Raw genomic sequence first — 27263 nt, forward strand, 5'->3', positions numbered from 1 at the left:
AACCTACAGATAGTGACCTGTCCCCACCTTGACACTGTCCTTGGGATTGTTTTAGCACTGTTCTAGAAATAAACCTAGAAATTAAAATAGTAGAATCATAAGGAAAGATATACCTACATTAGATATTTGTTTTCTTTCCCCATTACATTTCATTAAGTTACTAACCAAACCTTAAATTAGTCATTTTAAAAATTAGCTTCTTATTCCCTAGTGCTCTTTATTAGATCTACTGAAGAAAGAAATTGAATTTAGCCTAGTTTTTGTTGCCTTTTTATATTTTTTTTGCTGTGTTTGCAATAAATACTGCACATAGGAGAAGTGAAGAATTGGTCATTCTTCTTAGTTTTCTCTTTGAGCAAATAATGATTTATATGCATTATTATCATCTGCTATACAGCCAATTAATTCCCAAATAAGCATCTAGCGTTAGGTGATATGCATCATTGGTGTTACTAATTTTGAAATATTTATGTATTAAAAAATCAGACAAATTGTTAATGTTAAGTCAGTTATTTTTTATAATCAATTAATGAATTTTAAAGTAATGGCTGATGAAAATTTGAAGACCTTACATTTTAAAGAGAAATCTTGTGTTTTTGATATTAATTCTACCAAATAACTACCTTGTTGGAAAATGATAAGAACAGTCATTATTGAGAACTGCAGCTGACTCTGAATCTAGGCATCCATATTCCATGTTGTAGCTCTTTTCCTGATTTTCCTTTGATTACTAAGACTTGTCCAAATATATGAAATTTTAAACATTAGCAAAATTTCAATGAATAGAGTATATTTAAACTATAATTATTTATTATTTTACAATTACAAACACATTTATACGTTTTAAGAGAGAATGTAAATGTGGGGGGGGGCATTGCTAGCTCAATTTAAAATATCAGTGCACTGGTGGTCAGATTTTCCAAAATGGTGTGTGATGACTGGGAAACCAATTTTCTGATTATCAGGATATGATTTCTGGGAGATCAAGAATTCAATAGGTAGAAGCATCTATTAGCATGGGGGAGAGGTGAAGCAATGGCATGTGGTTAGTTATATTAACCAGAGTAAGCCACACTCACTGAAATTATGCACAAATTATTTAAAAATAAAACTCACATTTGCCCATTTCACCATGAACAGAATGGAATTCCTGACAGTGCTTATTTTTTCCAATTTACCTTTTTTACATTGTATGAATATATGTACTAGTACAGTTGAAATGTTTTAGGAGCCTTAAAAAGAACCAATCACATATTATGTCTGTCTTTGTGTAAAAACACTTAGGAATCAGCAAATTAAAAAATCTATACAATCATTTATAATATAGTACATAAAATACACAAAATAAATACACCTTGATAAATTAGGATTTTTTTTTTTTTGCAAAGATGTGGATGATGGATACTAAGATGAATGAAATATTTTCTACTTTAAGAATTCAGCCGAGTGAGTCGAGTTCATGTAATGGGCTAAGCATTCTTCCCCATGTCTACATGACAGGCTCTTGTGTTCATGGAGGATATTTGAGGTGTATGGAACATGAGAAAAATCTTTGGAGTGGTGTGTATTGGGGAAGCCATAAATAGTTCAGTCTAGTATAAAAAGGAGTGACAGGAAGCCAAAACAATAAAAAAAATATTTGGGAGTACTGAGAGTCTTAAAATATGGCTGGGTTCGTTGTGGGGAAAGGATGTCCTGAACGAACTCCACAAACACAGGTTTTATGGACCCAGTCCCCCACCCCAGACCAGAAAGATCCAAAACACCAAGTACTACAAATCCCATAATGTCATCACCACCGAAGAGAGGGTTTCTGGGAACTGAGGGTGGAGTTAAGCAGCCAGACTTGGTATATAACCAGACATGTGGGCGTGGGGGCCCCTTGGTTTTTTGCTGGTTTTCAGTGTGCTATTGGGGTCCCAGCTCAGCAGAACTGGTAGGACTCATTTACCAGTTTATCTCTCTCTCTCTTTCTCCCGGAGTCATTTTTTCATTTTCCCCTTTTTGTAAATAAACCCTTTGTTAACCTTTTTGTGTGTGCCTGCAGTTGAGCCTCATTATGAGTCCCTTTTAAGTGCGTGGGCGAGAACCCACAGGCAGGCCAACCCATTTCACATTTGGTTGCCCTGTAACAGGTTGACATTTGGTAAGTTGTATTATGGGGTGGGGTGGGAAGGGCTTGGTGCACTGTGGTTAGATATCAGAATGATGTGATTTCATCATTCATTTTGAATGACTTTAGGCAAGTCAGCTCTCTATGAAGGAGGGTAGTATACAGGCTGACTGGAGAGTCAAGGAAGTAATCATATAAAGCATTCAGCAGAGAGGCTGCAGTCCAGTAAGCGACAATAAAGGACAGATTATTATGTGTTTGACAGATCTGGAAGAAGTATAAAAAGCAGAGGAAAGGCCCCTCAGCCCATGGTAGAGAGAAGCCCTAATGAGGATTTAATGCAATAGCCTGCAGTTAATATGAATGTGAATTAAGGTAATGGCAAGAATGGTGAGGAATAATGTGGATTCAACCAGTGTGGCAGAGGTAGAGGATTTGTAAAACAATTTCACTTGTGAAGAATGAGGAGGGAGTAGGAGACAAGGGATGAAATGGTGAAAAGGTGAAAACACTTGAGTTTGAACCTGAGGGAGGGTGGTTCCCACAGGGTAGTGGTTCTTGAACTTTTGTGTGCATGAGTATCACCTGGAGGTTGCTGAAGAGGTGGCTTGAATCAAGAAGATTCAAGACAAGTCCACAACAGTGAGTTACTATTGTCCGAACAATATCTTAAAAGCTATCATAAAAATTTGGACTTTTACCTGTTTGCTTTGGCATTTTCATCCATACCTGGCAAAAGCTTTCTTTGTATGTTTTAATGTAAACCCCTCTTCCTTTAGTTTGATTTCCTAGCAAAAGAGCTTTGGTGACAAAGTTACAGGTAGAAAAAGCCTGAGTTTTAGAATATAAATTTAGAGCATCTGGTAAGCTGTGCTAGTTTCTCTCTTTCATTAAAGCTGCAGCATAGATACCAACACTAGAACCTGGTTTAATCCTTTATGATGTGGTTGTAGGATAAAACAGTAAAGATCTTAATGTTCATTTATTAGAATTTAAGTTAATGTAAGAGGAAAACAGACTGATAGTTGTGTCTTTCTCTTTTATTTACGTTTATCTTATGCAAGGCTCTAAATGTAAAAAGGCAGTGGGCAGAGCTTAGTGCAACTAATCTAGCAGAGGTGTACTAATAAGGTGCACTTTCCCTTCAGAGTGAGGTGAGGTCAGCAGTTTCCACTGGAAGCTTAACCCTTTGTAATACCCTGCCCTTTATAAATATTCAAGTTAGACAAAGTGATTAAAATTTTATTTTGTTAATGTATTAAAATATTTTAAATATGGAATATAGGATAGTGCCCCTTACAAGACCCCTAAGTAGAGTATGAGCCTGATTTTTCATTATTGCTAAGCTGCAACACATTTATTTTTTATTGAAGTGTTAATAGTTGCTCCTTGAAAAAGCATGCTTAATTTCAGTAAGTCAAAGAATTGCTAGGTTAGACAAAGGAAAGCTGATATCCTACTGGTAGGCTTCTTGGAGCTTTTAATATGCTAGTGTCACTGTGAATCTCAGATCTTCTGGGCAGATTTTCTGAACTTACTTGACCCAGAACTCCTCCTTTTAAGGTCATACCTGTGGAACACTGCCACGGGTGCTCTTAAAAGAAAATATTAATTGTTCAAGTTTTTTGTTTGTTTTAATTTTGGATTTCCTTTTAACAAGGGAACTGGACAGTACAAATGAGATAGACATATGCTTGGCATTTCTATGATTATAGGTAGTGTCAGATCTAATAATGGTTTGTCATTTACTAAGTTAACTGTGCTAGAAAGGTGCAGTGTTACTATAAGGGTGATGAGAACCTGTGCCATAGAAGAGGACAAACCTGGGTGCTGGTAAGTTGGGAATTAGTCTCCTTACAATACCTATGAGATTCAAAAATCTAAATGGCCAATAAACAAATGGATAGATATTGGTTATTAGGGAAATACAACATAAAATGTATGTGAAATAGCATCCCATGCCTGTCAGTTTAGCCTCCCAACAGGAATTTAAGCATCCAAATGCAAATTGATGTCAGTGAGAATGTGGAATAACTGGAACTCATACACTTCTGACTGGAATATAAATTGGTAACAGCCTCTTTGGAAAGTAATTTGACAGTCATTATCAAGTAAAGTTAGAGATGTGTAAAGCTTCAAGCCCAGCAATTCTCCTTCTAGGTCTCTACTCTGGAGAAGTCTGCCACATGTGCAGAAGATGGTTTATACACGGATACTTATTTTGCAAAATGCTTATAATTGCACGAAATTGGAAACAACCCAAGGGTTGCTTGTGATAAAAGCATACAAATACACTGTGCTATAGTGATTTAGTAGAATACTGAAAAGTAATGAAAATAAATGGATAGATCTACATGTACTGCTATTGATAAAACAAAATCATATTACAATACGTGCAAGCTACAGAATATTGTGTATACCATGATACAAATAGATATGCAAAGCAATGTTAGATGTCATCTATGGATCTGCAAATGTGTGGTAGTAGTAATATAAAATGCTTATGTGAATATTAAACCCCAAATTCAGGATAATGGTCTTTTCTGAAGTGGGAATAAAGAAGGGGATAGGATACAGGAGAGAGAAATCAGTCATTTCATTGTATCTGTAATAATTCATTTGTCAAGAACTTTGAAGCAAAATATTAAGATCTGTTATAGCTCAATTAGGTCCTCAAAGCTCATTGTGCAATTATCAGTACCTTTTCTATTATGTCAAAGGAAACCAAAAACCATTGTTTTCTCAGGTTGGGTTTTCATTTCAATACTGTGTGCACAGTATTTATTTCAGCTGAGCTCCTTGAGAGGAGAGGAAAAGGAAAAGCTGGGTTGAGTAGGGACAAGTGCAAGTACTATGCAGGCAGGCCAAGCTCAAGCTTAGGGGCAGCTCTAGGACATATTTGCATGTGGCCACCATATTTACCACCTCAATCTGTGGCTGGAAGCAGCCAGCCAGAAAGAGCTTGCTGGGGACTTGGGATGCACTGGAGGCATCCCTGACAGGGCAGCTCATCTCTTGAACTGTCTTGGGCCGTACCGCTCTGGCCTCCACCCAAGGCCATCCAAGATCATGAAAATAAAAGCTTTGTTTTTTCCTCTTCCCCTGACTCAGAGAATATTTATCAATAGATTTACCTCTGAGAGATGAGCTAAATATGAAGAAAAGTGTTCAAAAAGGTGGGAACTGACTTTTTATAGCCTTTTTTAGTAGCCTTGACTTGCTTTCTTTGCTTATTCATGCTCTTGTTGGGCAGAATTTAAGATGAAATTGTCATATACTAAATCATTGGCAGATACTGTTCACAGTATTTTCCTTATACTTAATGCAAAACAAATGTTAAGACCCCCTTATAATTCAGATTTCCAGTTTGAATACTGATATAAGGATGAGCCTTCACATTCTATATTTAGAGGATAAAATATAAAAAGTTAAGTTTTATAGATGCTATTTCTGTATAATCATCTTAATGAGTGTTATTTTAGAAATCATTAGATATGTTTTTATATGACTGTGTAATTCTTTCTTCCTAATCAGTCAAAGAAGCCAGTAGTGACAGAATTGTCAAATATTTATATCCTTCTTATCCATATTGGTGCCAGTCACATGTGGGTGTTCAGTTTATATACTGTAGGAGTCATATTAGTAATTTTACATCAAAACATACATAAATATTTTGCTTGTAAATATTCACATGATCTGGATATCCATATTTACAATTTCCACATGTTACAGCTTCCTAATAATTTTCGGCTTTCGGAACTTTAACGAGACCCTACTTATAAGAGATGTGGACAAATAATAGGTAGAATAGTTTTGATAACAGTGTCTAGTTACGTTCATTATTATAGGATATAGCATGGACTTTTTTTCAGTCCATGTGAATGATAAGGAAAATTACCCAATTTTTAAGCTAAAAATATAGTTGCTCTCCTAGCAACTGAACAACTGCAAATTATTTCTATTGGTGTATAAGTTAAGGATTCTAATTGCAACAAACACACTGACATGGCTAGTTATGCAGAAAAGGGTATTTATTAATTTGATATTAGTGAATTCCCACATTTGTTAAAAGGTCTGGAAAATAGATTTGAGACTAAGCTTCCAGGAACAGTGTCCAAACCTGTGCAACAAAATTAGTCAGGTAAAGAAACCACTAGCATTTACACCAAACATACATAAAGCAGATTATGTATAGGTCATTTTCATGTTGGGATCTTGACCTTGAGACCAATTAATTACAGCAAGAAAATAGAAAAGAGAGAAGAATGAGCTTTGTGTTTTCTGATGACAAATCTTTAATGTCAGCACCTGACTTACAATCTGACATTTTCTTGGCTGAATCAAAAATCACCTGTTTCTGTTTATGTGGGAAGGTATTGTAGGACAATAAGTTCTAACTTCTGCCTTCTAACCTCTAGCCATTTCCTTGAAATTACGCTCAAAAGGTAATAGACCTTCAGAAACATGATAAAAATCTATTAAAATGGATTTATTTTTTTTCTATATTCTGATTAGAAACATGCATTAATCCTACCCTGGTAACTTTTTTGCCCCCTCCCCCCATAAAGAAAACACTCCAACTTCAATCCCTGATCATTATGAACATGAAAATAATATGTCTTTAAGATTTTATTTATTTTTGCATAGAAGAACTGGGGTGAGGTCCCAAGGTGTTGTGGGGAGAAGGCTGAGAGGACTCAAAAGAAACAAAGTGGAGAGCAGAACAGGCAGACCCACTAAAATTCACTGCTAAGGGGAGCAGAGGGCAAGACAGGAGAGGTCTGCTGTGCCCTAAGTGGGTCAGCTCCCTGGCTGGGGATTGAACTCAGGCATTGGTGGTAGGCCTTTTTGTGGTGGTAGTGCTGAAAATCAACCCCCAGGCCACCATGGAGGCTCTCAGGAAATAGCTTTTGATACTTGGGTTGACCTTTCCTCACTTAACTTGATATAAGCAGCCAGGTTTCTGGGGGAAAAGATAAGTTTTTTATATGTTACGTATACTGTGTATTATGTTATATAATAAACAATTGAGTAAATAATTGAAAGAATGTAAGTTTATCACAAAAAATATGATGCTGTATAAGGGTAAAGAAAGACTAAGTATAAAGTGAACTATTTGTCTCTATAATATATGTGTTATATAATCTTCATCTTATACTGAATGTTGTATTATTATTGAGCTGGTATTTTGTTGCTAAGCATTTAATAATTATCATTGGTCTAGGAATTGCTATGCAGAAATAGTCACTGCACACTTTCCTATATTATGATCTTGTACAGCATTATTGAGCCAGCTGTTACTTGTCCAGGCCCTGTCCTGTATGCCCACACCAGTTGGACTCATTAGAAAAGGATTCTCAAATCAGAACATTTTAAGGACTTAAGGGACTGTTTCTTAAAAATTATTCTAAGAATAGTTTATAGAATTTGCAAAATCAGTTGCTGTCAAGTAATTTCACATTTGCCTGATTCCATAGAGAGTTAATACACTTTTCAATTAGATTCTATATTTACTTTTGCATGATAAACAACATTTGCATATTGTCATAGGTACTTTTTATTTCTGATTAGTTTCTAGATACAGGTTTTGTAAGTTTGATATTTTGAACTAGCATTCACTGTCCAATTAAATTACTTACAGTTCAGCAATTGCTTTGCATAGGATTGTAAGGAGATAATATGGCACATGGGAGCTCGAGCTGTTATTGGAGAAGTTATTTGTAGCTTAAAGCCTTTGGAGTATACTTGAGTTGATCTATAGATGGTTTATAACATGGCATATGTCCTACTTACTAAAATCCTTCAAGCTAACAAGGAGATAGTACATAAAACGTTAAAACAACCTCTGTAATAGAACTTTCTTTTTTTTTTTTTTAAGATTTATTTATTTATTTATGCATACAAGAACTGGGGTACAGGCCAGAGGTGTGGCAGGCATGGTGGGTAAGAGGAGTCACCAGAGACAGAGTGGGGAACAGAACAGTCAGACTGACAAAATACACTGCTGAGGGAAAGCAGCGGGCAAGACAGGAGAGGTGTGCTGCACCGTGTGTGCCGGCCGGCAGGGGAATCAAACTCTGGCTGCAGAAGCTGTGGATAGCTTAATAGTGCTGTGCTTAACCCCTTGCACCACCAGGGAGGCCCTGTAATAGAACTTTCTTGCCTTCATGATGCAGCACAACTGAAGGATATAATCTCTTTAGACAATCTGTCCAGCTTTTTAGTGCAGTTTTAAATTTTATATTATGACTTAGACTTTTACCTTTATTTATCTCCCTTCATTTCACACAGTGACACATGAATGCATTTGTTACAATAGCAAAATTTTGTCGTTTATATTGTGGATGAGTGTAGTATGATTTTTCTGTGGGATTAGAATAGCTTTTTCCCCATAACAATCAAAAGGCTTTGTATCAAACAAGATGAAATGATTTTCATCATAGTGTACATAGTTTAATGCTGTGACTCAAATACAGTATGAGGGATATAAAAATTAACTAAGGAGGATAAAGAGCTTATGTTGTTGGTGTGTCTGTGATGTAGACACATCAGGTAGTCTCTACAAGCTTTAATACAGCATCGTAGCAGATGTACCATTTGAAGGCCTCAGTAAGGACCAGAAAATAAAAAAAAAAAACAAGTACCTATGTGTTTCCCATTCCATGCAAAGGCTGATCTTCTAGTGTCTTTAAGTTTGTTAAGTTGGTTATTTAAGCCAAAAGTTCTACCCAGAACTGGAATTTCACAAAACCACACTACAGTGTGTTATGTTAATGGTATGTTCCTATGTTTCCTGTGACATGCATTAATTTGTGCATCTGCCTGAGTAGCAAACATTGGCACCTTATCTGTCTTTTATTTCCTTGAATCACAGGAGCTTCAATTTCAACGACTCACCCGAGAACTGGAAGTGGAAAGGCAGATTGTTGCCAGTCAGCTAGAAAGATGTAGGCTTGGAGCAGAATCACCAAGCATCGCCAGCACCAGGTACAGGGCTGATGTCTCTATCTTTTTAAAGGCCTTCAGGTTACATGCCTTATTAAGGTGTCCTGGAGGCAGCAGATGACTCTGTCAACGTTGTCACTATTAACTTGCCTTCATAAGTTTGACACCAAAAAGTGGCCATTTATTCTAATTTTGAGAAGTCTCTTGCAATATTGATTATCCTTCATTCCTGTGCTTGAAGTGTTTAAATGGCATTTGTAAGCTACTGTAACAAAAGCTGTGCTGCCTTTAGAAATCTGATTTCTCATGTGTAGGCACAGTTAATGGACACTTTTCAGAATTTATTGCTAATTATTTAGTAAAGCTAATTAGCTTTAAATGCTAGTATTGATTTTTTATGAAGAAATTTTTTTCTAAATGGTAACAGTATTTAAAAATGCCTTCGGTTTACCTTGAATTTTTAAAGCTACTAGCTGAAATAGTAGTGTATTTAAATATAATAAATATAAAACTAATATAGTACTGAAAATACATATTTACTCATAATTGCTTTTCATTTAGATAGCCTTTCGTGCCACTTAAAAGCATTTAACTATAAAAACTACTACCACAAGCTCCAACTAGTAAATTCCCTTATTCTAACTATGAATTTCTGTCATAGTAATTACATATTCCAAAAAAGGCTTCCATAAAATACATCTGTTGGCTGCATTTTAAAGCTTGACTCGTTTACTCCAAAGTAGGTATGTGCCCATCGTAACTTATCTCTTAGAAATTTTTAATATCATAATTTTTCCGCTTCCCAATATCTTCTGTTATTACTCGTAGCCAGAATTCCTTAGTAAATAGAGTAGTGCCTGTAATTTCTCTTTTATAGCTGATTGTTGCTATAAATTTTAAAATATTAGATTGTTAAATTGTGTTTTTTATGAATGTTTTCATCTCTGACCCTTAAGTGTTGTGCATGTTGATATGCTTAGTAAGTATGTTTCATATAAAGTATGCATATAAGAGCAACAAACTTTTAAAACACAAACACCAAATAATTTTTTAAATAGCCAACCAGGTTTTTTTTTAATAGGCGGATAAATGATTAGCAAGGTATAAATCAAAATTTTTAACTGGCTTTGTACTACTCAATGAAATAACTTATGAACTTAAAATCTTTAAAAGCTGGTTAATTCTATTCATTATTTTTTAAGTTATGTATACCCTTAAAACCAAAAAGGGCAATTCACAAGTGCAATAAATAGTATGGTATTAGATATTTCCAAAAAGTATGTACCAGCAGATTTAAAAATATTTATTTTTCCACTGAAAGAAAAATTAATCCAACATTTAAAGATGCAGTTTGGACTTTCATCCTGGCAGTTTAGCTGTCTAAACTAACATAGAATTTCTTTCAATAAAATTCTGAATACATGATATGTTAATAATCAAATCAGTTCCTAGAGGAAATGGCAAAAGAGAAGGGAAAATCTCTAGATATAGAAATAAAAGGCAACTCAGAGCTGACCAGAAGCATTTGAGCTTCCTCTCCATGAGACCTGAGGACAGTTGCTAACCCTACCTACCCTCATACCCAAAATAAACACCAGTCTTGGGCTTTAGTCCTATGCAGGAACCAAAGAATGAAATTTAAGGTTGCTATAATAACCCATGGCCCTTAAAGAGCTAAACTCTTGGCAAACCCTCAGTTTGTACAACTTAATGGGTTCAGAGCCCAAATGTAACTCTACTTTGTACAGGAATGTCCAGTTGAAAAACTGTTATCATTACAGATAAGCTCACAATCAGATATAACTCAGCTGAAAACAAACTCAGTAGTGAGAGTCAACAGGTTTCTATAGTATTTAAAACTTAAAGAATTAGGTATCGTTGGATTAATTTTGACTTGTGCATAGGAAGATATTCACTGTAGCATTGTTTGTAGAAGTAAATAGTATAAAGAACGTAATTATCCACTAAGATGGAAATGAGAGATAAACTCACTCAAAAGCAAATAAAATGAATTAAATAGCTCTCTTGTATCAATGTGAATGTCTTTGTAAGAGAGACTTGAGTGAAAAGCTACAAGTTGCAAAAGACTATGGGAAGTTATCATTATGAACATTTAAAATAGATAGAACAATATTGTAGACTGTTTAAAGAATGTTTGATGTCATTTATGGATATTTATTTGCATGTGTGGTGAAAGTATTAAAAAATATCTTGGAATGACACCAATTTAAGAGAGAGGCAACTCTAAGGAAGAAGAGAGGAGGAATTGGGTTTTAGCTGACTCTGTTAAATTTTAATTAAGATTGTCTGTGGAATAAACATAATTAACATTGACATCTGTTAAATGAGGCAGGGGTTAGTATTTACATGGCTATTTTCTGTAATTTTTATTAATATTAAATAGTAAATTAGCTAATTTGATAGGTTTATTAAAAATCCATTAATAAAATATATACTACAATTAATAACTTACTGTCAGTGGTTTTGGTGCCATATATGTGTGTCTCAGTGTCTCACATAGTACCTGGCATGTCAATGGGGCCCAGTCAGTGAATGTGGAATGAATAAGTGGGTCCTGCAGAAATGACAGCTGGGCTGACCAGAAGCTTGCATCAATATATGTATGAGTCTACGCTGCAGTTGTATTTGAGCACCACGAACTCAAGGTGTGTAGGATATGTCCAAAAAGACCTAGTGACTTATGAAATTGGAAAGGTAAAACTGGGAGCCAGGGTGATAAAATTTCATCTGTAAAAGAAGCCTATTGGAAGTTGTTGATATTGTTACTGTTGAAGGCACTTGTCCCAATAGTGTATGTAGTATGTAGATCACAATGTAGAGAGCACAGACAGCAATGCAGGAATCTATTACAGAATCTTAAGGGTTATAAGAAAGGTGGGTTGTTTTTTTTTTCTTTAAGTGAACCCCAGTAGGAATGGTAATTGTTCCACTTTGCTCTACTCCCATCTCGTATTGAATCCTTACATATTACTGACACCCCCCCCCCCTTAAATGCTAACCCCTCCTTAGAACTTTCCTCAGGTTTTTCTGAAAAGTCATGTCTGTTCCTCTGAACTTTCATAACTATTCTGTACCTGATTGAACTCTCCTATGAGGGAGTAAGGTTCACTCCATCCTCACAGCCCTGGTATCGTGCCTCATGCTGAATGTTCATTGAATGAATAACAAACCTTAGTGAAATTCTGTGTGTTCTGAGTTCATCAAGTAAGGACGTTTTACTATTAGGTACTGTACTTGGCATCTCTAGGTGTCTATCTACTCTTTCTCATATCTGTCCTCTTCACACCCTTCAGTGTGATTTTTAGTAGCCCTCACAAAGATTTGACATAGATGCTCTAAACTGCAACCACTAGATTTATACACTTGCAAGGCATTTATTAGAAATCTGTTAGTGGAAGGAGCAGAGGCTTTTGTCGTGTCAGTATAGAGGAAATTCAGTCCCCCCACTAACTGTCAGTCTTAAAACCAGAATCTAAAGGTACAAAAACATAGAAATTAGCTGTCAGACTCGTGCCCTTTTTCCTATCAGCCATTTCTGATTTGCTCAAAGGAAATTAAATGTGCGATTGCTACTTACGACCATGAAACTTCTTTTGGATTCAGTTCATTCTCATATACAGTGAGATTAACCCCCAAAAATGGGTGATTTGATAGCTAGTTATCTTTCAGATTGTTTGATTTAGTTCCTGTGTCAGAGCTGGTATAAGGAGATCTGGAAAATTGTCTTCTCCAAATCCAAGGATGGTATTAATAATCTCAAAGGAAAATGAAAAGCATACTTTATTTGCTTGTTCAGTTGTCCAGAATTTTCTCATGTTGTTCTTAGGCTGTGAATAAGGAGGAGGCACTGGCAAGAGGTCTTATGTAACACATGACTGTTATATTGTGCACTAAATAATAAGCTCTGACATCCTCCCCAAATGAGTGACTTTAAAACTGAGCAATTCAGTTCCTTCACACTTGTACCAAAGATATTTTTTTCATTTTGCATAATGTTTTCTTTTTTAATTGGTATATTACATTATATACGATTTAGAGGAATAGGTTCATATCTCCTGAGATGTATGTCAACACATTAAACCCACCATAGTCCTTTACCTATAGACAGTTGTGCCCCCACCTTTGTTTTTACCTCCACTCTCCCTGCTGTTCTAGTAGCCTCACTTCTGAAGTCATATTTCGAAGTTAATATTTAGTCCAGTTCATCCAAAGACGAATTTTTAAGCAATCAGATGTTGCCATTTTACAGGTAGAGGAAGTGGACCAATGTATGTTACTATTTAGAAAGTGTCCTGAAAGGGGAATTCCACAGCTGATATTGACCATTCACTTATAGTATGTCTTGTGAGAACTTTAAAAAGTCAATGATTAAAATAATTGCTTAGTTTTTCTATTAATGATTCTTTGGATATAGTAGTTATCTAAACAGGTAATAAAAACCCAATTTCTGATATTTTTCCATTTATTTATTGCATTAATAATATTAGCAATATCGATATGTAATGATCCTTAATCTGAAATTGATGATTCCTATGATATATCACACAAAATAGTCACCACAATTTGTAAAATCTGAAGGTGAGTGATTGAATTAGTTAATAGAGAAGTTACAGCAAAGCGTGGAGGGAGCCCAGTGGTAGAGATAGTACAGAAAATATGTATTGTGGGGCCTCCCCAGTGGCACAGCGGTTGAGCGCTGGGTTGCAAAGCTGCCCGCAGCCTCTGCACTGCCGGTTTGATCCCCTGCCACTGGCCTAGGGTCCCACATGGCATGCAGACCTCTCCTGCCGCCTGCTGCTCCTCTCAGCAGTGTACTTCCTCACTCTGCCTGTTCTGCTCTCCACTCTGGCTCTGGTGAGTTCTCTCAACCCTCCCGCGCTTCTGAATGTGCCCAGAGCTTGTATAAATAAATAAATAAATCTCAGGGGGGGGGAAAAAAGAACAATGATGTAAAAAATATATTTTTAAAAAAAGAAAATATGTATTGTTAATATTTCATGCATTTTCTAAATGTTGGGATCCATTTTCCTTCTGTGTTCCCAAGTTACCAGGCAAAAAGAAAAGCAACGCTAAAAAATTACATGATTCAGAATGTCTATAAATTATTTTTTTAAAAAAAGAAACAGGTTGCTTAGAAGCTCTTTAGTTCCTGGGGCTAAGACAAGTTTTTTCTCTTACCAGTCTCCATTGAAAGAGCTTTATCTGATGAGACAAACATCCCTCAGTAGTCTCTCTCTAAATTACAAAATCAGGCTTACAAGGCACTTCTTCCCTTGAAAAACATCATATAAATGGACAGCTTAGCACTTGAACTAAAAGTAATTCTCCAGAAGCCCTGTTCTGACACTCAAGTTGGCTGCAGTGATGTTTAGCAGGTGTAGATGGATGAATCAAATTCAGGGCCTCTGAGCAAGTCCCATGCCATGATGACTATTTCTGTCTGCAGAGGCTTTATAGCCTCCTGGGTGCAGTGGGTGCCAAGATGGAGCTGTTCTGTGTTGTAGGCCACTGTACGGGTGCGTAGTTTGTGTACCTTAACAAGCAAAATGATACCCAGAGATGCTGGGGTATGCACAGCTCATCTCAGGAGAATCTCCTACTGCAGCTACCTCAGAGGGAATGGTACTCTTTAAGCTGCTTGCCTCCAATGCACTAAACAACAATATTCAAATTCAAATTTTGATAAACATGGAATTTATTCTTTATCTCCTATCATCAGTGGTGTATTATTCTCATATGAGTCTAGTTTCACTGCAGTGACTGAACCATGGTCCAGGAGCCCACAGTAAGAGGCCCACCTCTGAAGAAAAGTGGACAGGAATAGACAAAGCAGTATTCTTACTCTAGTTTTTATTGAAAGTGGAGCTAAGTGGTAGTCATTCCCAACAATTTGTAATGCTCAAGAAAACAGAGAAAATCCTTAATCCTAAAATTTGAGATAACTATTTCCAAGTCAGATCTATTGATGTGTGAATTTTTAAATAAAATTCACCCTTTGCAGCATGGTTTTATGATTTTTGATGGTTTTAACATATAGTTGTTTATAGCTTGTACCGTAATCAATATATGTAATATTTCTTTTAACCCCTCAGGAAGAGGAAATCATTTTTAAAAGTTTGCTACATTTCTTTTTTTTTTTAAAAGATTTATTTATTTATTTATACAAGCACTGGGTACAGTCAGAAGCACGGGAGGGTAAGAGAATTCACCAGAACCACAGCAGGTAGCAGAGCAGGCAGAAGGACCGAAGGAAGCAGCTGGCGGCAGGAGAGGTCTGTGCGCCATGCGGGACCCTTCTCCAGTGGCCGGGGAGCAGCTGGGAATCAAACTGGCGCTGCAGAGGCTGCGGGCAGCTTCGCAACCCAGCGCTCAACCGCTGCGCTACCGGGGAGGCCCAAGTTTGCTACATTCCTTCTCTTCAAAAAAAATTTTTTTTTAAATTTAAGTTTGAGATAATTCTTCCTCGCTGACTTTTTATCTTGTTCCAAAAGTCTCACTCTAATATACCAGGCCTAAATTTTAATGGCTCCCACTAGCTTGAGGAATTCACAAAGGGACAGATAGCTTGGGGCTGGGCCAGTAGCTTGGGGATGCTAATTTAGTAGTGGTTAGAGGTGACTGCAGTCTTCCAATGGCAAGGTGGCAGACTTGGCCAGCAGAAATATTATTGCAAGGCAGTCAACCTTCAGGTACCAAAGGTTTAACCTGTGTAGCAGAGAAAGTACCCTAGTGGTTCAGTTTGTTGGGTTACAAAATTGGGAAAGAAGTCAGTGTGATTAGGATTGAAGAGTGAGTCAGTGAACATATATGATCATCTAAGAATTCAAGAAATTATCTCTGAAATCTTAACAGTACATGATTTCAGAACTTTTCTAACTGCAGATTTGGAATCTTACATTGCCCAGAAACTGAGAAACTTTACTTTTCAGTAACTTGTACATAAATTGTGAGTGGTGAAAGTTTATTTCTTTGGGGCACCTAAATTGGTTCTACTTATTTCATCTAAGAACCATAGCTTACCACTCGTTAAGATGAAGCACTAAATTTCCATTTATATTGAAGTCAAAGAGAGGTAGTTAAAAAGTGAGCCTTTTAATACTCGCAGAAAGCGTTAATGGCAACTTTTGGAATAATAGCATGGTTTTTCATTTTCATTTTGACTTTTATAGATTGTTTCAAAATTTGATTACCTCATTGGGAAGCAGTTGATCCCTCCACATTGTCCTCCTCTGACTGGCTGCTGCTGGCGTTAGGAAGTTACTGTAGACCTGAGAAAAATCTTGTTCCTTCAGCTCATCCAGGAGGAAAATAAGTGGCAATATTGAAATTAAATAACTGCACACTTTTCCTAAGATTATCTCTCCCTTTTCAGTTAGTTTAAAGGCCTGCTAAAATAGAATTCTTTATGGTTTCAAAAAGGTCATACAATCTTGACAAATAGTCTTCTTATCGCCACTTAAGAAAAGAACTGTGCTATTTTTTAATGAAAAGATTTGATTTCTCACTGCCATTCAGATTTTTTTCCCCACACTTTAAAGGGTCATCTGCTGGTGCCCATCAGGCTTCTAGTGATACTATTAAAATTTCTAAAAATGTTCTAAGGGTTGACAGTCACAAAAAAGGCTTTTCCATGGTTCAGCTCTTTTCTTCAGTGAATATTTTTAAGTCATTGTGAAATAAACCTCCTCAAATGATACATTCTTTAAAAATGAAGAGTCTTTCAAAAGATTGAATGTATGTGCCTTGACAGTTTATTACTTATTTAATGTACCACTTCAGGAAGATGTTTGATAAAATTCTGTCCCTTTGACCTCGGTGCTCTTACCAGCCAAAACCTCAGGTTTTTCAACAGTAGTTTTAGTAAGATATATTTCATATACCATAACATTCAGGACTTTTTGGTATATTCACAGAGTTGTTCAACCATCTGCTTTTAGAAAATTTTTATCACCCCAAAAAGAAACTCAGCCTATTAGCAGTCTTACTTCATTCTTCCTTCCCCTAAATCCCTGGAAACCAACAAACTTCTTTCTCTCTCTATGGATTTTCCTATTCTGGATATATGGTGTAATATAACATATGGCTGTTTATGACTGGTTTCTTTCACTCAGCATGATATTTTTAAAATTCATGCTGCAGCATGATTCATTATTTCATCCTTTTTTATTTCTAAATAATATTCCACTGTCTGTTTTAGCTTGTTTTGTTTACTTATTCATCAGTTGTAAACATTAGAGTTATTTCCATTTTGGGGCTATTGTAAATAATGTTACTCTGCCTCAGATTTTAAGAAAGGAAAATGAAAACCCCAAGACTTTTGCTCCAGGCATTGTTGGTTTGGGGTTGCTAAGAGGCATGGAGAGTAGCAGAGTTTCTCTTTATCCTCTCCAGCCCGCCTCGTCTTCCTGCTCAGCCACTTGCCTTCTTTCCTTTCTCCTTTCCCTTCAGTTACTGGAAATCCTTGTATATTGCTGACCTTGTTGTCTATGTTGAGTTACTTTTTAAGTGCTTAGTAGGTGAAGCTCTTTGGTAGTCCTGATGTTCAACAGAATATAGTTCCCCAAATTTCCTGTCTTAGCTTTCTGTTTGGTTGCTAGTGATTCTTTTAATGGTCAAGCAAATAAAAGCTCTCTGACTTCATTTATAATTTAGACTAAATGAGGAATAAACTATATGATATTTGAATATAATGATTACAAACCCTCTTTGGGATCTCTGCAGTGAATATTTATTAAATGGATGCTCTTATAAGCAAATTTAATAATGCTGAATTTTTATGACACACTCCTGTTATAAACACAGTAAAGAGCAGCACATCTGAAAGATACAGATGAGTCTGTGACTGACCTGCAATTCTACAAAAGTCGTTTATCTGGAGCAGTTTGCTCAAGCACAGTTCTTCCGGAAGGCAATTTAATTATAATTTCGCATTGCCATTCCAGTCACAAACCAATTTCATCTGGGACATACAGATCCAAGTGGCAACCATCTCTACCCGTTTGAATTAAACGTGTATAAACTAAGTCTTCTGTAGGGCATGTGAGCCCAAGGTAATTCACCTAGGATTCTATTAAGCTAACCTATTTTGACCTTAAGAATGTGACCATATAGAATATGAATTTTAAGTCAAGTAGTTTCACAAGTAATTGAATATTTTATGGACCTAGAGCATTATACAACAAAATGTTTTAATCATAGTGAATATATATTCTAAAATGCATTGCCTGTGTCTTAGACTGAGCATTTTAAAATAAGTGGGTGATATGATTAGGAGGAACCACAAAAAGAGTTCAAGTTTATAGTTAGCATCAAAGTTTCAGGTCATTTTAGACTATTTTAACTCATTTAGTTTAATATGGAGCTGTATTAATTTTCCTAATTAAAGAAGAAGAAATGCTTTTTAAAATTCTAAGGGCCATGTATCCAAAATATATGTACCATGCCATTATTTAATTATCTTTTAAAGAACCATTTTAATTAAAATAACATTGTTTCATTTTCTGTAATTTTTCACAGTTCACATTCTGTAGTTACTATTCTCAAAATATGTAGCAGTGATTAGTTATTGAATCAATACAAGAATTATATTACTAGCCCTCACTCTATAGTCATTATTGAATTGTTTTTTATTTGTGTGCTTATTTTTTTACTTTGGGTATATGTAGTGATAAATTATAAAATAAAGAGATTGTATAGGATATTTAAAGGTGCTTCTTAAAAGTCAATCTTTAGTACTGTATTTTCTAATTACTGTCAGTTTGATTTTTTGTAGCATTTAATCTTTATCTTGAAAAATGTTAAAAATACTAAAAAATACAGAGAAATAATATAACAAAAACTGAAGAATATACAAGATTTGAAAATTATTGATAATTCACCATACTGCCTTCTCTTTTTGTAATGAAATGTCAAACATAAAATTTAAGTCCCTTTGCACCATTTTCTTTTCCCGACTGCTAACCACAGCTATATATTCTTCCTCTTTACTTTATGTACTTTTTGACACCATAATATACATCATATACATCCCTGGTCAATATTTTGTGTTCCTTTTTTAACATACACAAATGCTATAGTCTGCATATCACTGAATATCTTAATTTTTCTGCTCAGTATTTGAAATCTATGTGTATATATCTATATGTTGATATGTGTAGGGCTGTTTACTTTTTTAACTGCTGTAATAGACTATTAAGGTATTTGTCCTTTTCCCTGTTGAAGAATATTCAAATTCTACTTTCCAATATTATTAATAAAGGAACGATGAGCATTTTATGACATCTAAACTGGTTTACATGTTTAAAATTTTAGAAAATATATTATTAGAAGAGGAATATTTGGATCAATGCACATTTTCAATTTTTCTCATTATTGCTCAACTGCAGTTGCACATTGTGTGTGTAGAGTTTGAAAAAATGTCATGTTCGCTTGCTCTCTCTTTCTCTCCCCGCCACCCCACTTCACCTCCTTCCCCTCATCCATTTAGTATTAGCCAGGCTCTTTAAATTCCAGCAATCTAATGTTGTCCCATTATGCTTTGCATTTTCTTGATAACTAGTGGTGCTGGGTATTTTTTCATAACCTTATGATCCATTTGGATTTCTCTTTCTATTTATATTCTTTGTCCATTTCTCTGAGTAATTTTACTTAGTTTTATCATTGTTTTTTTTTTTTAAGATTTATTTATTTATTCATACAAGCACTGGGTACAGTCAGAACCACGGGAGGGCGAGAGAATTCACCAGAGCCAGAGTGGAGAGCAGAACAGGCAGAGTGAGGAAGTACACTGCTGAGGGAAGCAGCGGGCGGCAGGAGAGGTCTGCACGCCATGTGGGACCCTTACCCGGTGAGCGGGATCGAACCGGCGGTGCAGAGGCTGCAGGCAGCTTCGCAAACCAGCGCTCAACTGCTGCGCCACCGGGGAGGCCCTTATCATTGGTTTTTTTGATATTTTTTTTCCTTCTAAAGTAACATTGAGATGTTTATCTTAAAATAGTGCATTCCTAAACAAAATACACCATATTAATTTAATTTTAGAATTCAAATCTTTTAATATTATAACTTGTATGTAGAAGAAACAAAAATTATTATATTGATATACTACATTCCAGATTATTCAAGTGTACATCTTTATGGCGGTAAAAAACTAAACAGAGGATACTAGTGTTACTCTATTTACACATTTCAGTAATATTTTTTTCTGCAGATGTTTATGATGCCTTCTCTTCATTCACTCAGTAAATATGTGTGCTTTATTCTAGATATAAAATACACAAAACCCTGGAAATTTAGCCTAGCAGACAGGAGGAACATTGTGTATAACTGACCATGTGACAAAACTCCTTATCAGCAGCATAAAATGCATCTTTATATTTGATTTTTAATTCTGTGAATAGTGCTGTGTTGATCAGATTACATTGTTTGTCCAGGTTTTATCCTGGGAGGCTTTACCTTCATGTCTTTGAGTCTCATATGCTTCTTTTTAATTCTGTTGTAGAGAAGAGACCAGTAGCCACTGAGCTCCTGTTGCACAACACATATTTGTACTAGTAGGTGTTTGAACTCTTTATCTTTTTAGTGTTCATTTGGGTTTTGTTTTTGATATTATTTTTGTATTTTAGTTTTATTTGGTTTTTATTATTATTGGACATTTGAATTTAATATTAGGATATATTTTTCCCTAAAGATAGTTTTATTCTGTTGATTTTCCACTGGTGTCAAAAAGTGGTTCGGAAAACCTTAAGCACCCCACTTACCTCTACTCCACCATCCCAAATAGACACAGTTTGTCAAAAAACATAACTAAAAAACCCAACCCCCACCTGACTTCCGCTATCACTATTATATCTTACCTTTCTGGAAACTCTGGAGTGACTACCCTTTCTATTCTTGGTTGATCCATGTACATGTTACAAGAAATATGTAAATATTAATTCAGAGATTCTAGAAAACAATCTTGAAAATCATTGCCACCAATGTAGTTTCTGCAATTATATAATTATTTTAAGGGGAAGAGTTTGCCACTTCTTCACCAAATCACTGTAATCCCCATGATGAATTAAAGAAAGGTTTGTGTTTAGTTCACATTTTCATTCCCACTTGGCAGGATAAGAACACAGAGTGGAAAGACTGACATGTGAAATGAGATGTTTCCTTAACCCTTCAGATAACCAGTATCATATACAGCACTGAGCCATTGGTGGATTGAAAAGGATATTGAGAAATGTCATGATCTACCCATGAGTGAGAGGCATTCATTAGTGCATTTTCAGCAGTTAAGCAGTTTGCTGTAAAAATGAACATGGCATGTCTGCCAAAAGGGACAGAAAAAAAATAACTGACAAGTTTGCCAGACCCTGTAGTGTCTAAATTGTTGTTATAGTATCCTCCCTGAGGCTTCACAATCTATTTAATAACAAATCAATCTAATCTGTTTTTTGCATAGATTTTTCTACTCTGCTATTATGTTACTCCACAATTAAATAAGGGAGAAAATGCTCTAACTGAAGAGGGAAAAGAAAAGCCTGTAGGCTTCAGATTTTCACAGCTTAAAAATAATCTTATATTAAACAGTTGCACATTTTAACCACTGTCAGATAGTTTAGCTGCAACCCTTGGTTTGCATTAATGAATAGCTTATAATGTAAGGAGGGATGTCTTTAGGGCATATGTATGTTTGTTTCTGCTAGCCTTTTTAATCAGAAAGGAACAAATACCAGCCAATCATTCCAGGAGCCTAAGATGTGTAGTTCCTGCTTCAGAACAAATCAGTAGATTGATCTACTCCCAACTCTACTTACATTATTAGTAATTGGATATTTGATGCACAAAGAAAATTCAAGTAAATTTATCAAGCATGATATAAGAACTGGTACTTAGGAAGTACAAAATACTGATCTGTATCTATTTTCTGAGCAGCATTAGAAAAATACTTTTGGTAAAGATTTATTTGTAAATATTAAGTGAAATTATATTGTACTCCTTATGAACATAGATTCTTTTGCTGAATACAGTACATCAAGTAAAAGTCTAGAAGTTAAAATCTTGAGTGAATTTTTGGAATTACTTCGTTAATAATTTATCTAGATCAATGATCATCAGTGGCTACTTAAATCATCACGGAAAAGATGATGGGAAGCATCATAATGAACGCATCAGATTGACAGCTTCTGAGCTTCTGATCTACTTGATAGTAATTTTACAACAGGTGAGACAGTATAAACTTAGACTTCTTGATGTGATGCAGTGGAAAGACGATAACATCACCTATGATGTATGCTTGTCCAAAAATTGCCTAACCATCTAAATAAAAATATGAAATCACAGGAAATACTATAAAATGGCACTATCCTAATGCATTAATTAGATCCAGTCTGTCCAGAATTTTGCAGGGTAAATTTCAAAAAGGAATAAAGGGAGGGAGGAGAGGCAAGGAAGATGAAACTATGTATTAAGAGATTTTTCAAAACACAGCAAACAAATGGAACATTTGGGACCTTGTTTGGGCTTGATTCAAGCAAACCAACTGTTTTTAAAAATTGAAACAAAAAAAACCTAAAAGAAAAAAATTGAAACAAAAGTTGAATATTGACTAGATACTTGTTGATATTAAGAATTTTACTGATAAATTTTTAGTTGTGATAATATTTTTGTGATTATGGTTATCTGTATTTAGAGATTCATCTAACGTTGTGTGTTACTGAAATGATGTCTGAGGTTTTCTTCAAAATACTATGCAGAGAAAATAGTGGGTGGCGATATAGGTGTGACTACATTTTTTTTTTTGTGGAAATAGGTAATGTGTACATAGGGGGTTCATTGTACTTATTCATATATCCTTGTGTGTCCCTGTGCACATGCACACATTTAAATATTACATAACAAAAAATTTACATGTTAAGTGATTTGGCTCTGAATTTTTTGACTAAAATTATGGTTAAAATGTGTTTCATTTTTATAAATTAGGATGATTATATTTCTTATAAGTTCAGTGAATGATGTTCTTTCAAAGTTTAAAGACCAGTTATTTAAATTGAATAGATTATGAATGTACACCGTCTGCCCCACACACTACACGTAATGCATTTTTCACCAATAATGTTGGCTCATTATGACAATGAATGGAAGAGTGAGCGAAGGGAGGAAAGAAAAGTAAAGCTCATCAACTACTCCTGTCACATTACAAACAATTGTTTTGTATTTTCATTCATGTTTCTCTACACTGGATAGTAAACTAGGAATTTAAGAAAATCTTACTCAACCACCTGATTTATCTATTTACAATAGATAAATATATGAAAGTGTCTTCAACCACTAAATATTATTCATGGACCACCCATTATGTATCAAGAATGGCCTTTTAAGAAACAATTTAGGGGTGTCCTGGTGGTGCGAGGGGTTAAATGTCAGCACTATGAAGCTATCCCCAACTACTGCAGGCAAGGAGGTGACCCACATGACCCAGCAGACCTCTGGGGTCTCTCCTGCTGCTCCCCTCAGCAGTGTATTTAAGTAGATCTGCTTGTTCTGCTCCCCACTCTGTCTCTGGTGAATCCTCTCACCCCCTGCACCTCTGGCCTGCACCCCAGCTCTTGTATGCATAAATAAATAAATCTTTTTTTAAAAAAGAAAAGAAACTTAATTTAACTGCATTCTCTATTATCATCATTGTCATTCCTCTTCATTCATTGTTAGAGGCTTTTGTTCTCCTTTGTTCCCCTTTCAGTAGTTCTGAAACCTGCTGCATTCATGTGTGGGGAATAAATAAAATGAGAAGGAAACAAGGATAGATGAGAGGATGTGTGACAAACTAGAGATCCTGAGTTTTCAGAAGAGATCAGGAGGAGTCTAGTACCAAGTTCATAGGCCCCATTGTTCCTTGCATGGAAATGGAGCATGTGCTATGCCAGGTGTTAACTGTGTCTTTATGTGTCCACTCCTTTCCCAGCCTGTTACTCACTGTTCTGATCTATACTCTATCCCACATGTGCATCCACCCTCCTTTAACACTAAAGCTGCCGTTTATGGTGCTTGTCTGTGAATCAAGAGCTGATAATGCTGTTACTGTAGGAAATACAAATTTTTTTTCAAAATAGGAATTGAAGAACTAAATCGTGTTCTTTTTATTCTCAATGAGATTAATGATTTCTTGGAAATTGATAAAATTTTGCTACTTATAAAAAAATTAAACATACATATTTATTATGGGCAGGGAAGGAACGGAAAGTGGATATCATTCTCTAGATAAACACCAGATTTGATAATGCCTTTACATAAGTACCAAAGGTTTTGTATAAAAAAAATCATTTGTTTTTAATTATCTAAACACAATAACTAATCAGGGGCACACATGTTTAATAAAAGATTTGGAGCTATATTTTAAAATTCTTTTTAAGTAAATTTCTACATAGGCTTCTGAAAGCATTTTGAAATCCTAAATAATGCACAAAATGAAAGTGTATGCATTGAAAACAAAACTGTTTATAATGGTGCTTTTAAAGATGTTAGATGTTGGTCACTAATTAATTCTTTTACTACAGATCTCTACAGTTTAGTCTTGTGTTAACTTTGTGCTTGATCTCATGCCTAGCAAATTAAAAATGCACAAGCGTTGGCTTGCTCCTTACCAGTATAAGTTCTATTTACAAATATAAAATCTTAATTGTTTTATTCATTTCTAAAAGAATATATTTGTGCATGTGTTTTTTAATTTTAAATTAAAAAGATATTTCCAATTTCTGTTTCTCAACTTTGGAGGATTTTGAAAGAGTAAAAATAAGACAGTAGCGTATTGTAGGCCATGGACACAAATTGGAGTAGCCCTCTATTCTAGGACTGACCCTTTGTCTAAATCAGATCCTGAATTATGGCAGGATACTTAAAAAAGATAGTCTGGTGTTGTGTTTAGTCATTTTACTATTTTCATCTCAGTTGCTTTCACTCTTTCAGATGTCAACTAAAATGTTAGAAAACCCTCCTAATCTGGTTTCTACTTTTTCTTTAGGAACACCTGTTACGGGATGGGCTTAAACAGAAGTCATGCTTCCTGTATAATTTATGGGGATACCAGAGGGAACTGTTTGTCTCATTTTTGTCTAGTACTACATCCTTTTTGATCTTCCCCTTCCCATATGGTCTTCTGGATCTTTTATTCATAGATGCAAAGCATTGACACAAAATGCTTTTGTCAAAGAATATTTAACATCTTCTAAAATGTGTTCACCTCTAGTCCCTATGAAAGTTACTTGAATTGTTAAAAGGGCTTTTCTAGTATTTCCTGTTCCTTTAATGTTTTGCTATGTATCAAATACATAATTTTCTCTTTAGGAGACTGCTGGTAATATTATTTATTTATATATTACTGTTTCCTGGAGCTCATTTAGACAGCTGTTAGAAGGGTCCAAAAATATGATAAAGTAGCATGAGGGGAAAGTCAAATGAAAAATGGAGTCACTGCAGCGCCAGCTTATACATTTTATTCTAAACTTGTGAGCAGCTAATGAAAACCAAGACTGTATCTGGGTACACACTGCTATCCATGTTTCTCATGATTTTTTTTTTTAAGATTAAAATTGTAAAAGCATATTCTGGACTTGTGATCATTTCCTTCAGGTAAAGTATCAGTGAAAGGGAATTTGCCAGTCAGACCGTGGGTCTCTGACCTCTCCCGTGTCCATGACGTGTCAGGCCTGCCTTCCTGCAGACATCTTGTTTTGCATCTTCTGTTGGTCACCTAGATGGTTCCGTTTAGAATGTGAGTGGATAGGCACAAATCCAAGCCCACTAATGGAAGGGCATTCATGATTCGGATTCTGTGGCTGGTAGGTCAGGAGCAGCTGTGTCCTAATGAAGGATATCATCTTTAATTCTAGTGTCCTTTTATGCTAACCTCAGTATCACCCTAAGGTCATATAAATAGTTATGAAAAGATAGTATTTGACCTCTCTTATTTGTTACGCCTTGCTGAATTCAAATTATAGGCATGTAGCATTTTCAGGGACAATTTAATAAGTCATAACACAAAAAAATAATAAACTGTAATTATGGGCATGTTGTCATGGTTTAACTTTTCCTAACTACTGAGATCTTGGGAATAGCTTGTGGAAGAGAGAGGAAGCTCTTGGCTTTCCAGGCAGAAAAGCAGGAAAAAAATTTATGCAGTCCTTTCTTAGGGAAAAGACTGTCAATCTCCATCTGAGAGAGAGGTGTTGAGGATCAGATACCTTAGTAAAGAGAACACAGAAGTAAGCCTCATAATTTGGAGGAAGAGTTTTTGCTTTTCTTGAAATTTATTGTGATAATAAGTAAACCTTTGAAAGGACTCTCAAAAAATATAAATAACACAAAATTTTGCTTTCTGGTATTTTTCTTATAAGAAATTCTTACAGTCTTTATTCTAGTGATTTTTCGAACTGTTGTCCTCACAGCCCCCTGAAGACAATGTGGCCAGTGGGGATAACTGTGTGCTTTCAAACTCCCTTCTTCTGTTCTAATCAGGCAAAGCCATTTACCTTCATTATCTGTTCTACAGATTGGCCTTCCTATCTTTGATTTACCACAGTAGCCCAAAGGGAGAATGAAGAGCTGTGCAAACCTGTCTTGGGAAGAATAATCATAATATACTAGTTAATTTTATCTAACTGCTGTGGTTGATCTGGCAGTAAGACAGAGATTTTGTCCATTTTTAATGCTAAGGAGTTTTTACTATTCACTGCTTAACTAATTAAATGTGAAAGATGAGGTTTTTGTTTCCCAAATGTTGGAAAAACAAAATTAGTTAAAAGTCATCTATGGTTGGTAGCAGGAGTTCTTGGAGCATCAGAAGATGGTGTAGCATTAGAGGGCCCTCAATTCCTTCTAAGTTTTCTAGACCCTACTTCTCACCATGCTAATTATAAATATAAAATGAGCTCTCCGACACTTGTGAGCGCCAAGAGGAGTAGTTTGATCTGCTTACATAGTGAATGTTTTTAAGTCCTGGGACTTCACATGCATTTTATTTTAGAAATGACATTCTCAAACATAAACTCAAGAAAACTAAAGTATAGCTTCATCTAGCTAAGAATTCACAAGAAACTAATGGAATATTTTACAAACACCTCAAGGTAAAGGATGTGTTTGAGAAAAGTTTTGAACCTACTATGTGAAAAGGAAGGCAAAGCAATAACGGATTTAAAAAAAAAAG

General features: G+C 35.4%; 1 protein-coding gene across 7 annotated transcripts in view; it reads left to right on the plus strand.

The window, feature by feature from the left end:
- The window catches only part of PKP4 (plakophilin 4), a gene marked incomplete at both ends in the record, with an annotated part of 155755 nt that overhangs the window by 38775 nt on the left and 89717 nt on the right, over positions 1-27263 (plus strand). For all 7 annotated transcript variants that reach the window (XM_084243145.1, XM_084243149.1, XM_084243146.1 and 4 more), the window contains one exon: positions 8988-9100. In XM_084243145.1, coding sequence (XP_084099271.1) covers positions 8988-9100 — 113 coding nt within the window. The remainder of the gene's footprint in view (positions 1-8987; positions 9101-27263) is intronic.

Source organism: Talpa europaea, assembly GCF_964194135.1.
Source record: "Talpa europaea genome assembly, chromosome: 1".
Classification (NCBI taxonomy): domain Eukaryota; kingdom Metazoa; phylum Chordata; class Mammalia; order Eulipotyphla; family Talpidae; genus Talpa; species Talpa europaea.